This window comes from Mixophyes fleayi, chromosome 8 (assembly GCF_038048845.1).
Source record: "Mixophyes fleayi isolate aMixFle1 chromosome 8, aMixFle1.hap1, whole genome shotgun sequence".
Taxonomy (NCBI): domain Eukaryota; kingdom Metazoa; phylum Chordata; class Amphibia; order Anura; family Limnodynastidae; genus Mixophyes; species Mixophyes fleayi.
In genome coordinates, this window is record NC_134409.1 from 1,790,595 (window position 1) to 1,803,626 (window position 13,032).

Here is a 13,032-nt window from a genome sequence, read left to right on the forward strand (position 1 = left end):
TACTTATGTTAGTGGTGCAACATTGCACAACGCTCCCCCACAACTCACCCTCGTAGGCATGCAAACACCATGGACTTTACACAGTGTTGTACTTGCACAATTTATGTATACAGTTCTCTGTTTCAGACGCAGTCATGGGCAGCAGGGGGCCCCCGAGCCTTCACCTGTGGCCCCAGGCTCCTTCCTGCTTTACGTTCAGATCTGTTCGTTATAGCTTGTGAGACTTATTATCTTACATTAAATTGCTGCTGATACGTTATTACAGATAGGTGGCTTTCTTTGATTACATGTTATCTTATCACTGAGATTAAGGGTGATGTGCTGAAACACATTTACGTCTAATACATTCATACACGCAGTGAGCAATGCACAATGTGGCGGGTGTTATATTCCGGCTGTTATCTGACTCAGACGTTTGGTTTTATAGGAAGAGAAGGATTCTATCCTGACAAAGGGAAAGGGAAAAAGATCTCCAGAAATAGAAGACAGAGACAGTCCAGCACCAGGAACTGTGGGCAGAGGCCAAACAGTCTGCAGCACAGGACAGAGGGGAATTCTGTATAGACATGAAAGCAGTTATTCAAAGCTCAGAGCCAGCAAAGTAGTTCTTAAACGTTAACATTCAGGGGTCCGGCTATACACACTGGTATCATCACCTCACAGCACTGGGGTCATGAGTTCAATTCCCGACCAAGGTCTTATCTATGGGGAGTTTGTATGTTCACCCAGTGTTTGCGTGGGTTTCCTCTGGGTGCTCCGGTTTCCTCCCACAATCCAAAAACATACTAGTAGGTTAATTGGCTGCTATCAAATTGACCCTAGTCTCTCTCACTCTCTTTGTGTGTGTGTGTGTTAGGGAATTTAGACTGTTAGCTCCACTGATGTGAATGAGTTCTCTGTACAGCGCTGCAGAATTAGTGGCGTTATATAAATAAATGATGATGATGATCATCATCATCATCGTGTCGAGCAATGACCAGCAAATAAACGTACAGCACAAATGACCAGCATATTGTACAGACTGTGCCCCCAATGTATAACCAGCCTGCAACCAGTTTATAATTAGCGTAGTCCCCACAAACATATATATACACCAGTCAGTGACCCCCACACTAAATGATTACATGTGATCCCCATATCATTATTACACATCAGCTTGTACAAAATATAACAATGATAATACAGCCTGTGCCCCACACCCAAAATGATTACAAAGTCTGCTGCCCCATCATAAAACTGCTCATCTGCCAGAGGTCCTTCACCCTCAATGCAGGTGCTGGGGACCAGGGCTCCAGAACCAGCTCTCAGAAGGCCTTTAAGAGTCATTAAAGAGAGCAAATTTAAAAAAAAAAAAAAAAAAGGAGTAAGTACGTTTTCTCCGGGACAAACCATGTTACAATTCAGGAGGCGCAAATTAGTTTATTATTTTTGCACATAAGAGAAATACTGGCTGCTTTTTCATGCAGCACAAATACTTGATAGCGTTATTTGTGGACTGAAATTTAAACTTCATCTAGCACATGCCCTACCCCAACTATAAGTCTGTCCCCACAATATAAATTTACCTCCCCCTCCAATGCAACATGGTTTTGCCAAGGTGCAAAGTTACTCCTTTATGTTTTGCTCTCCATAATGACTCAGGCCCATTGTCCTCAAGGGGTAAAATATCAATTAAGGACCTGCAATATACAGATATTATTTTCTGCATGATTTCTGCGTATTGTCCTATGTAATATTGTATCAGGACATTTACATCTCAGACTGCGACACAGGATCTTTCATCTCCTACAACCACGTGGATTTGAAATCTCCTCCATCACACGCGTGATTCAGAGAGAAGCCCGTGACTTGGAGTTAGAAGTGAAAGTTGTAGCGTGTCAGCAGGATCCGTGTATGAATACTGGGTGGAGTAAGTTCTGAGTAATCTCATTCAGTGACGGGGGTCATCTGCTGCGACTGATAAGGAGAGAATCACCCACCTCCCTCCCAGCGCCGCAGCACACTGTGTCTGTAGAGGATCTATTCAGACAGGGAACGTGTCCGGGTACCAGGACACACACTCAGCATTTCAGTGAAGTCCACCTGACATCACTCGTCACTGATGTGGAGCAATAAATTAAATACCCAGTTATTAACATTGGATGCTGGGACTCTATCATTTATCATCATCTTATTAGAGCAAATAGTTTCTGTCGTCTTCTCGTCTCTCGGTATATATATCATCATATCAGCGTCCAATCAGTTCATGTAAATCAGAATAAAAATGGCCATTTAACACGTTCACAGGTAACGCCAAGGGCCGGATTGAGAGTCGGATGGAGGTCATTTTTGGGCCTGTAAAAATGTAGCCGCAATGCACAAGCCTACAACTGATGCCCGTATTTAGAGCTGAGCGTATCTCAGGCTTACGGCCATCTGTGCTTAGGGAGACGTGTCAGGAACGTTAATGTGCAAGATTTGTACAATAAGGTTACAGAGACACAAGTCACCCACGTCCCTTACAGATGCATCTTTTTAAAGGTAGGAGGCGTATGTCTGTGGGCGCCACAGGCGTGGTGCAAACTTCTGTGTGGATAATGATGAATGTCACATCTTTGCAACAGACGCATCTACGCGCTAGATTATAAGTCACGCAAATCTTAGGATAACTGGAAATTCAGCCACAGAACCGTAATCATACTGACGCAAAATGCAATTTCAACAGGACGCGTCACCTGCTGAACGATTGTGTAAGTAACAGAATGGAAATATTCATAGCATCAATTAAACATGTTCACTAGAAGTTGTTTCAAAATAAAACAATGGTTGAACGAACAGCTACACATTGGTACTAAGAAGAGGTTGATTTAAAGAGGGGGGTGAGGTGAAAGGAAACAAAACAACATGGGTTGTGCGGAGGGTCTACGACACAACCTCAGGAGGTCAGCGATCAGAACATGGTGTGACGCTAAGCAAATCCGTCCTTACTTGCACCCATTGGCTGTAATAAGACTCTGGAATGTCCTAGAATAAGAGTATACACACAGTACGGAGGCATACCATCAATAAGACTCAGCAAAACACTGCCAATGAGGGGTTACATCAGAGGAAACCAAGCACAATATCCCTGAGCCCTTCCCACTGCGTACAGACAGTACAAATTCCTGCCGAGAGAAAGCGTAGTAATCTCATCACACACACACACACACCTCCGTTGTCATGAACTACACATTACAGCGACACTACAAACCTGCGCCACAGACACAACGCGCTGCTCATTTGTCACATTAAACAAACACAAGTCTCCCTGAGGCACTGACCCAACCCTGCATCATAAAGCTGAGGAAGAAGTAATAGAGCACATTATATTACTGTATGGAGAACTGCAGGAATGATCGGGTCTAGGGGGCTTATTAAGTAACGCAATGACAAATCAATGTGCGCTGGACACCTAGGGACCCATCCAACGCAGGCTTTTTATCAATGTAGTCAACATTAGTTATTGTGTTCTGAATATACAAGAAAAGCAAAACACATCTATATACATTTCTTTCATTACCTGTTGTGTGCTATTCTGTGTGCTGTGATGATTTGTAATATATTATAATACAGGGGATGGGGGAGGGTTATGAGACTATAATGTCCCTTCATAAGACCCCCAGACTGGTTTCTCTCCTTTTACGTTTACATTTCTGTTTTAAACATTTTTTATTATTAATTGCGATTTATTATTATTTTTATTCCAACCCACTTCATTCCTTTGTATAAAGTACCAAACACACAGCTTAAGACTCATCTTACACAAATAATTCCCTCTTCTAATGTATTTCTCACTCTCTACAAGTGGTTGTAGCTCACGCACTGTACACTGCGTGCCTAACGCTAGATACAGGGCTCTGGTTACACTGCTCCACAACGTCAGTCATTGCTGAGACAACAATCAGTATAACAGGTCAGTATAGGAGACGACACAGATCAGCTATTATATCACAGACCCTCCCTGGATTATATCAACCGCTTCATTTATTCTTCGGAAAGGGGTGGACGGGCGCTGAATGTGCCCATTACAGTCTATGTCAGCAAGTGTGTCAGTAAAGAGTCATGTAACAAGTCTATTTCCTCCTCATCTGAGGAACAAACAATTATAAGGAAGAACAATGTTCTCAGAATTACACTAGACTCCCAGGGTTCTGAGAAACAACCCAACATAAGGGGGAAGTAATACAGCCTCACCCAAAAACTACCCTCAATCAGAAAACACTTCAGGGAAATCACCAAAGGTTTTCACTTTTGCTAAAAAAATCAAAAAGGGTGAATATGTTAAACTACTAGGTCTGAATAATCAGAATATAATCAGTATTTTACTGACATAAATGAGAACTATAACAACACATGGAACTTGATGGACTGGTGTCTTTTTTCAACCTCATCAACTATGTTACTATGTTACATTGCAGCGTAGTAATTATACTTATAATCATATGTCAACTTCAGGATCCAACACTCTCAAAATATTAATCAGTCCTCTACTTAGTGGCACATTAAGGTCCTCAGGACCTCCAAACACTTGTTCAAGAACCGTTTCCTGGTTCCATGCAACTGCCATAGGAGACACGACAGAAGGTGGCTGTAACTGGCACAGACATCCTGCCCGTAGCTGGCACACTAATTATAGTCATTCACCCTCTGACAGGAAATCACTAGTGGACCAAGATACCTCCCCAGACTGTGGACTGAGGATTGGAGGACCAGGTCCTCGGCCTCCACCGGTCGGGGATAGAGGCGAGACCTGAAATGGGCAGAGTCAGCCTGGCCACTAACAGGCCTCTCGCCCATTCATCCAGAATTAGAGGTCTGTGATTGTAACCTTCAAAAGAGGGAGAATATATTGTATATATTTTAATATATTAACCATGGGAGAGCAGTTAGCATTGCTGCCTCATAGGGCTGGGATCATGGGTTAGATTCCACCCAGAGCCCTATTCTACCAGGGAGAAGAATAAAAGATGAATCTTACCAGCATACTGTCCCCACATTTCTCCGCCATGGTCCTTGGTAGGGAGACGTCGGACGAGTGTTTGCGGTTACACGTCACCTTCCTGACACGGAGCTTATGAAGGATGCTGCAGGTTTTTGCTCAATCCCGTAATTTTCTGAGCTGGAAAGAGAAAAAAACCAAGAATTTTATACAGGAAAGAACAACTTGTGCCCCAGTATCAGAGGGAAACGATGAAAACCAATCAATACGGTAATGTAAATAAACCTTTATCTGTTTGGATGCAGTGGTTTTGCAATCCTGGACATGATAACGATTCCCAGTAGTAACATTTGTAGGAGAAACTAATGACCTGAGGGCTCAGGGTGAAGAGGTAACGTAACGGTGAGCGTCTACACTGTCAACACCAGAAATAGTTAAACAAAAATAACCGAGATACTTTCAGCACTATTGGTATCTCACTAACCAGAAAATATACTTGTGTCGATGGAATAAATAGCGTATGTAGCATAATTCCACTATCAATAACATAATAAGTTCAAATACACTTCCAACAAAGACTCATATGTTGAAATTCCCACGTTGTTCACTATACTCCACTTCCACAGGGATAAAGAGAGAAAATTAAGTCTTCAAACATCCCGTTCTTACATAAGGAGTTAAAATGACAATTGCAAATCTCTCAAGGTTCAGGTAGCGGGTGCTTGTAAGGAAATGTCAAATGATCTCACTCTCCAACACACGTGTGGATCAGATAGGTGAACACAGTGTTGCCAGTCTAATCTCTCAAGGTTCACATAACGGACACTTGTAAGAAGGATTCAAACGATCTCACGTCCCATCATAAACGTAAGTTGAACAGATTTATACTAGGTCACCATAAGAAAGAAAAAATACATGGAAATCTAGTGCAGTGTGTACTAACATCCAATACTTAATATAAAACACACACACACACAAATAAAAACAGAAAAATAGTCACAGGAAACAGGGGATGCGGTCGCCCATACCGAATAGCAGAAGAAATTCACATGGATAGATCAATAAACATTCCTGGAACGTAAACCAATGAAGTTCCTGCAAAGAAGTAATATTTCGGAGATAGGCTGCCGATTCTCCTGTCATTCAAATCACTGACGCGTTTCGACTTCAGAAAAGTCTTTTTCAAGGTAATGGATACTGAGGTCCTATATATACCTCTAGCAAATGTACACTTGACTTAATTAGGTTTACAATCATATACAAAAAGTACATCACTAGGTACATTTTTACAGACTATGCAACAACCCCATCTGAAGAATCCTTTAGATAGGATATTTCCTCCAGAGGTGGTGTCAACTATTGGACCTTTCACTAGTTTATCCTTCAAATTTATTGCCCGCCTATATATAAAATGTGGTTTGATGGGAAGAATACTAGACACCTGTGGATCTTTTTCCAGTACATACCAATATCTTCTTATTATCTTCTCTAATTGTTTAGCCGATTGGCTAATTCTTGTAATAAAGGCCAAATAGGAACAATTATCCTTTTTCTCAACCTTGATGTAATGTAACATATCTTGCCTATTCATCTTCCTGGCTCTTTTAGCTGAGTCCAAGATAGAACTTTCATATCCCATTTCTTTGAATTCATCATAAATATGTATTATCTGAGTTTCAAAATTGATATCCTCTTTTTAGCCGAAGGAACTGGCTATAAAGGAAAACTCTTAAGCCAGTTCTCGTGATTTTGACTACTACATAGGATATATGAATTGATATCAGTGGGTTTACGATAACATTTCGTTTGAATAGATGTATTGCTGATATAGATTTCTAAATCCAAGAAATGTACGGATGTTTCACTAATATCAATAGTATATTTTATATTCCACTGATTCACATTAAAACTGGCACAGAAAATATCCAGAGAGAATTTGTCTCCTCTCCATATAAAAAAGATCATCTATATATCTTTTCCAGGACACCAGATTCGCCCCAGTCTATCTATAATGTAATGATATTCCCAAATAAGCCATAAATAAATTGGCGTAGCTGGGAGCGAATCTGGAGCCCATCGCTGTTCCTGTTTTTTTTTTTTTTATATAATAATCCTCTTTATAAAAGAAATAGTTATTATGAAGTATGAATTCAATGCCCTCTAACAATATTTTTTTTAAGTTAACTTCCATGATAGTTCTATCCAAAAAGAATCTGACTGCTTCTAAACCTTATTCATGTATAATAATGGTATAAAACGATGTTACATCAACTGTTACCAAATACATACCCTCTTCTCATTAAAAAGTTTCAAGTAGATTAAGGACATCACCCATATCTTTTAGGTATGACAAATTATTTTTGACTAAGGGATGAAGATGGTAATCTATAAAAGCTGATAGATTTAATGAAATGCTATTAACACCCGAAGTAATGGATCCAAACACTTATTGTAAAATGCATAATGACCCTACTTTAATGATCAAATGTTTTGAAACTCTTATTAGTAGTTTTGAAAATAAGAATATTTTGGATAAAGATGAGGTAGGTTTTCTAAGGGTGATTGGACCCACTACTCCATTTATTTACATACTTCCAAAAATGCATAAGAATTTGATTGACCCCCCTGGCAGACTCATTATTTCGGGTGTTAATAGCATTTCATTAAATCTATCATCTTTTATAGATTACCATCTTCAACCCCTGGTCAAAGAGAAGTTTTCATACCTGAAAGATATCCTTAATCTACTTGAAACTTTTCAATGGGAAGAGGGTATTTATTTGGCAACACCGTTTTATACCATTACTATACATGAATAAGGTTTAGAAGCAGTCAGATTCTTTTTAGATAGAACTATCATGTAAGAGGGCATTGAATTCATACTTCATAATAACTATTTCTTTTATAAAAAAAAACAGGAACAGCGATGGGCTCCAGATTCGCTCCCAGCTACGCCAATTTATTTATGGCTTATTTGGGAATATCATTACATTATAGATAGACTGGGGCGAATCTGGGGTCCTGGAAAAGATATATAGATGATCTTTTTTATATGGAGAGGAGACAAATTATCTCTGGATATTTTCTGTGCAAGTTTGAATGTGAATCAGTGGAATATAAAATATACTATTGATATTAGTGAAACATCCGTACATTTCTTGGATTTAGAAATCTATATCAGCAATACATCTATTCAAACAAAATGTTATCGTAAACCCACTGATATCAATTCATATATCCTATGTAGTAGTCAAAACCAGAAGAACTGGTTTAAGAGTATTCCTTATAGCCAGTTCCTTTCGGCTAAAAAGGAACTGCTCAGAGGATACCAATTTTGAAACTCAGATAATACATATGTATGATGAATTCAAAGAAATGGGATATGAAAGTTCTATCTTGGACTCAGCTAAAAGAGCCAGGAAGATGAATAGGCAAGATATGTTACATTACATCAAGGTTGAGAAAAAGGATAATTGTTCCCATTTGGCCTTTATTACAAGAATTAGCCAAATCATCTAAACAATTAGAGAAGATAATAAGAAGATATTGGTATGTACTGGAAAAAGATCCACAGTATTCTTCCCATCAAACCACATTTTATATATAGGCGGGCAATAAATTTGAAGGATAAACTAGTGAAAGGTCCAATAGTTGACACCACCTCTGGAGGAAAAATCCTATCTAAAGGATTCTTCAGATGGGGTTGTTGCATAGTCTGTAAAAAGGTACCTAGTTCTCGTCCCCTAAAAAAACATCTTTATGAGCATCTTCGTAACATAAAGATAGGTTACGAACTGCATTCGGTTTCCCAACATTTTAAATCATGACATAATTCTTCAGTGAATGGTATAAAAAACTTTTTGGGCATAGATGTTAAAAAAAAAATTGGAAAAAATAGAGATCTGGACAACTTTCTGTCTAAAAGAGAAATGTCTTGGATTTTTCGATTGAACTCTTTAATACCGGAAGGGCTTAATAAAGACTTTGAGCTGAAATGTTTTTTAAAAGTTTTGTTTATTTATATACTTTTTTCTGTGTTTGCTTTTTTTCTATATTCAATATATTCTATATTCCATCGAGTAAATACTCAAGCGGGTGAAATATTGTTGGAAGAATTGAGAAGTAGAAGTACAAAAGAGGATTCTATGTATTTATTTTTTATTGTATTTATAATTTTAGTACTTATCTCATTCTTATGTCTTATATTTTTATCCGATGTTCCAAACCGTCTAACTATGCACTCTTTTTTTTTTTTTTTATCTGTAAGACGGGACATTAGCCCCTAATTGGTCTGAAGCCAAAAGTTGGGCTCTCAGGATTGGCTCAGTCTTAATAAAGAGAATGATTTTTTTTCTATTTTATTGATATATGCGATTGCGTCCCATTCACTATATTGACACTTTTTTGGTCTTCACACATGCAAAGTTCTTGATTATGAGAATGAGGTTTGGCTGCATTACCATGTTTATGGAACGCGTGCCTGTCTGATACTTTGGTCTCCGTTAGTATTGGATAGAAATATATTTATTATATATGTAAATTTTATCGGATTTTGGTCAAATATATACTTTGCTTATTTATGTACTTTGTTTTATATATGATTGTAAACCTAAGTAAGTCACATGTACATTTGCTAGAGGTATATATATATATATATATATATATATATATATATATATATATATATATATATATATATATAGGAGCTCAGTATGCATCTATCCATTACCAAGACTTTTCTGAAGTTGAAACGCGTCAGTGTTTGGATGACAGGAGAATCGGCAGCCTATGTCCGAAATATTACTTCTTTGCAGGAACGTCATTGGTTTACATTCCGAAACGTTTGTCGATCTATCCATGTGAATTTCTTCTGCTCTTCGGCATGGGCAACCGCATCCCCGGTTTCCAGTGACTTTTTTTTCTGTTTTTATTTGTGTGTGTATTTTATATTATATATTAGATGTTTGTACACACTGCACTAGATTTCCATGTGTTTTCTTTTTTATGACGACCTGGTATATATCTGTTCGACACACATTTATGATGGGAAGTGAGATCGTTTGAACTTTCCTTACAAGCACCCGCTACGTGAACCTTGAGAGATTTGCAATTGTCAGTTTATCTCCTTATGTAAGAACGGGATGTTTGAAGACTTAATTTTCTCTCTTTATCCTTGTGGAAGTGGAGTATGGTGAACAACGTGGGAATGTCAACATATGAGTCTTTGTTGGAAGTGTATTTGAACTTATTACGTTATTGACAGTGGAATTATGCTACATACGCTATTTATTCCACCGATATATAAAGTATTTTTTCCAGTTAGTGAGATACCAATAGTGCTGAAAGTATCTCAATTATTTTTGTTTGATTTTCTTTGTTTGTCAACCAATGTACAGTTGTCTTGGGAGTCTGTCAGCTGCAATTGTATATGATGCGCTGATCTCGGATCAATTATATTTTATTGTTTACCAGAAATAGTTACACCACCACTATGTTCATACGGACAATATTAATTATGCTGTGATAATGTAGATTTTTGACACTTCTGCCCTTTTTGACAGATTCCAGCAACTCTCAGGAATGTCTAGAACATATTTTGAGCATTTACAGAGATCCAAGTAAAGGCGACTCCTCGCTGGATTAGTTTAGCAAATGGCAGGATATTCAGAGATTGATGCTGGAGGTTACTGGATGGTCCAACGTTTCCTAGAGTACAGAACAATCACTTAATATGCTGCAATGCTGGTATCCACCCCAGGTACGGTTCAACCAGATACTTTGCAGAGGGTCAGCAGTCATGTTTAACATTTTCGTCTTCTTGTCCTTCAACAAAAACCAAATAGAATTTGGACGACGCTTATAATTCACTTCCAGATGGCTGCTTAGGTGCTGGATTTGACTGCATACTTGTGAATATTTTTCTTTTTACACAATAAGTAAATTCTTATGACAAATTCAGCTTTCTACTAGAACCTCACTTGTTTTCTATTAATTTAAAAGCCTGGGCTCATCCGCAAACATTAAAATATGTGTGATGATGTCCGAGCAGCTTCCACAACACGTATGTCCAGCACACCCCTCAAAACACATTGGTGCCTACACGCAAATTACATAAAATAAAGATTGTTGAAAAATAATTCCAATCTCATCTTGTGATTCTCTCTCTCGCTCATGAGAGCAAGAGAGAGATTAGTTTGAGTTAACAGTTCACACAAAAGAAAATGCATATTTAAAGATACATCATTTTCCACATATATTATTTTCTGGCATTATCAATTATATTAATAGCAATAAACAATATAGCCTCACAGCTCACACATTTAATTTGTTGCGTGTTACACAGCACCTCTCCTGAACCGTTAGGGTATCTCCATAACTCCCTGTCTGTGTCCAAGACTAGGATAGTAAGCTCTTCTGTCTAGAGATAGCAGAACATAGGTGTAATAATGTACAATGGAACATTTTGCTAAATTGTGTCCAGAACTCACCTTATACTGGAAACATCCCATAAACAATATTAAATATTAGCATCACAAGAATGAAGTTTAGGAGATGAATGTGAATTAGACAGTGGAAACTATCGTCTACGCTCTATAGGATTGTACTGAGAGGATATATCAGTCTGATCATTAATCTTTCCAGGGTTATAAAGTCCAAGCTGCTCACAATTACTAACAAGAAGTTGTATTAATATATTGGGCAAATATGGGTCCACAAATATATAATTCATTTGTTCATTGAGAGAACCAAGATCCCTGTGAAGCGTTCCGCAGAGCCGGACACCGCACAATGTGTGCGACGCAGAACCAGAGAACGGACAGGCGCTAATACCAGGAAATCCCACAATATATCAGATACCTGGTATATAGACAGAATTAGTAAATACAGAGGTGTGTACACGTGTCCTGAGAGTGAGGGGACACCGGGACTGTCTGTAGTACACGTGTCCTGAGAGTGAGGGGGACACCGGGACTGTCTGTAGTACACGTGTCCTGAGAGTGAGGGGACACCGGGACTGTCTGTAGTACACGTGTCCTGAGAGTGAGGGGACACCGGGACTGTCTGTATCACACGTGTCCTGAGAGTGAGAGGACATCAGGACTGTCTGTAGTACACGTGTACTGATAGGAAGTAAGCATTTCGTATATGGTAAATGAGGCCCTTAGTATCTGCTTTGTCAGAAATCAGAAGTCCCCGATGGTTCACCATCCAAATCTTTTGTTGAGAAAAAAGCTGTAAAAGGTTTCAAACTCCGATCTGAAAGGCCTGATTGTACGAGCCAACAGTCTCTGGCTGCCCCCTATAGACACAATGCACAGGGATCAAACATAGCAAGTGAGGCCTGGTGCAGAGGTGATGGACCGCAAAAATGACAAGAATTTTGGTGTCATAGGGAGATATGTACAGGGCAGTGATGCATGCTGGGACAGATAATATCACATAGTGGGAGATATGTACAGGGAAGTGATGCATGCTGGGACAGATAATATCACATAGTGGGAGATATGTACAGGGAAGTGATGCATGCTGGGACAGATAATATCACATAGTGGGAGATATGTACAGGGAAGTGATGCATGCTGGGACAGATAATATCACATAGTGGGAGATATGTACAGGGCAGTGATGCATGCTGGGACAGATAATATCACATAGTGGGAGATATGTACAGGGCAGTGATGCATGCTGGGACAGATAATATCACATAGTGGGAGATATGTACAGGGAAGTGATGCATGCTGGGACAGATAATATCACATAGTGGGAGATATGTACAGGGCAGTGATGCATGCTGGGACAGATAATACCACATAGTGGGAGATATGTACAGGGCAGTGATGCATGCTGGGACATATAATATCACATAGTGGGAGATATGTACAGGGAAGTGATGCATGCTGGGACAGATAATATCACATAGTGGGAGATATGTACAGGGCAGTGATGCATGCTGGGACAGATAATATCACATAGTGGGAGATATGTACAGGGCAGTGATGCATGCTGGGACAGATAATATCACATAGTGGGAGATATGTACAGGGAAGTGATGCATGCTGGGACAGATAATATCA

At 39.0% G+C, this 13,032-nt stretch overlaps 1 protein-coding gene across 4 annotated transcripts in view; it reads right to left on the reverse strand.

Moving 5' to 3' along the window:
* The window catches only part of SLC6A9 (solute carrier family 6 member 9), a 95,011-nt gene that overhangs the window by 53,720 nt on the left and 28,259 nt on the right, over positions 1-13,032 (reverse strand). For all 4 annotated transcript variants that reach the window (XM_075181591.1, XM_075181590.1, XM_075181593.1 and 1 more), the window contains one exon: positions 4,997-5,137. In XM_075181591.1, the coding sequence (XP_075037692.1) occupies positions 4,997-5,026 (30 nt within the window). In that variant the 5' untranslated portion in view covers positions 5,027-5,137. The remainder of the gene's footprint in view (positions 1-4,996; positions 5,138-13,032) is intronic.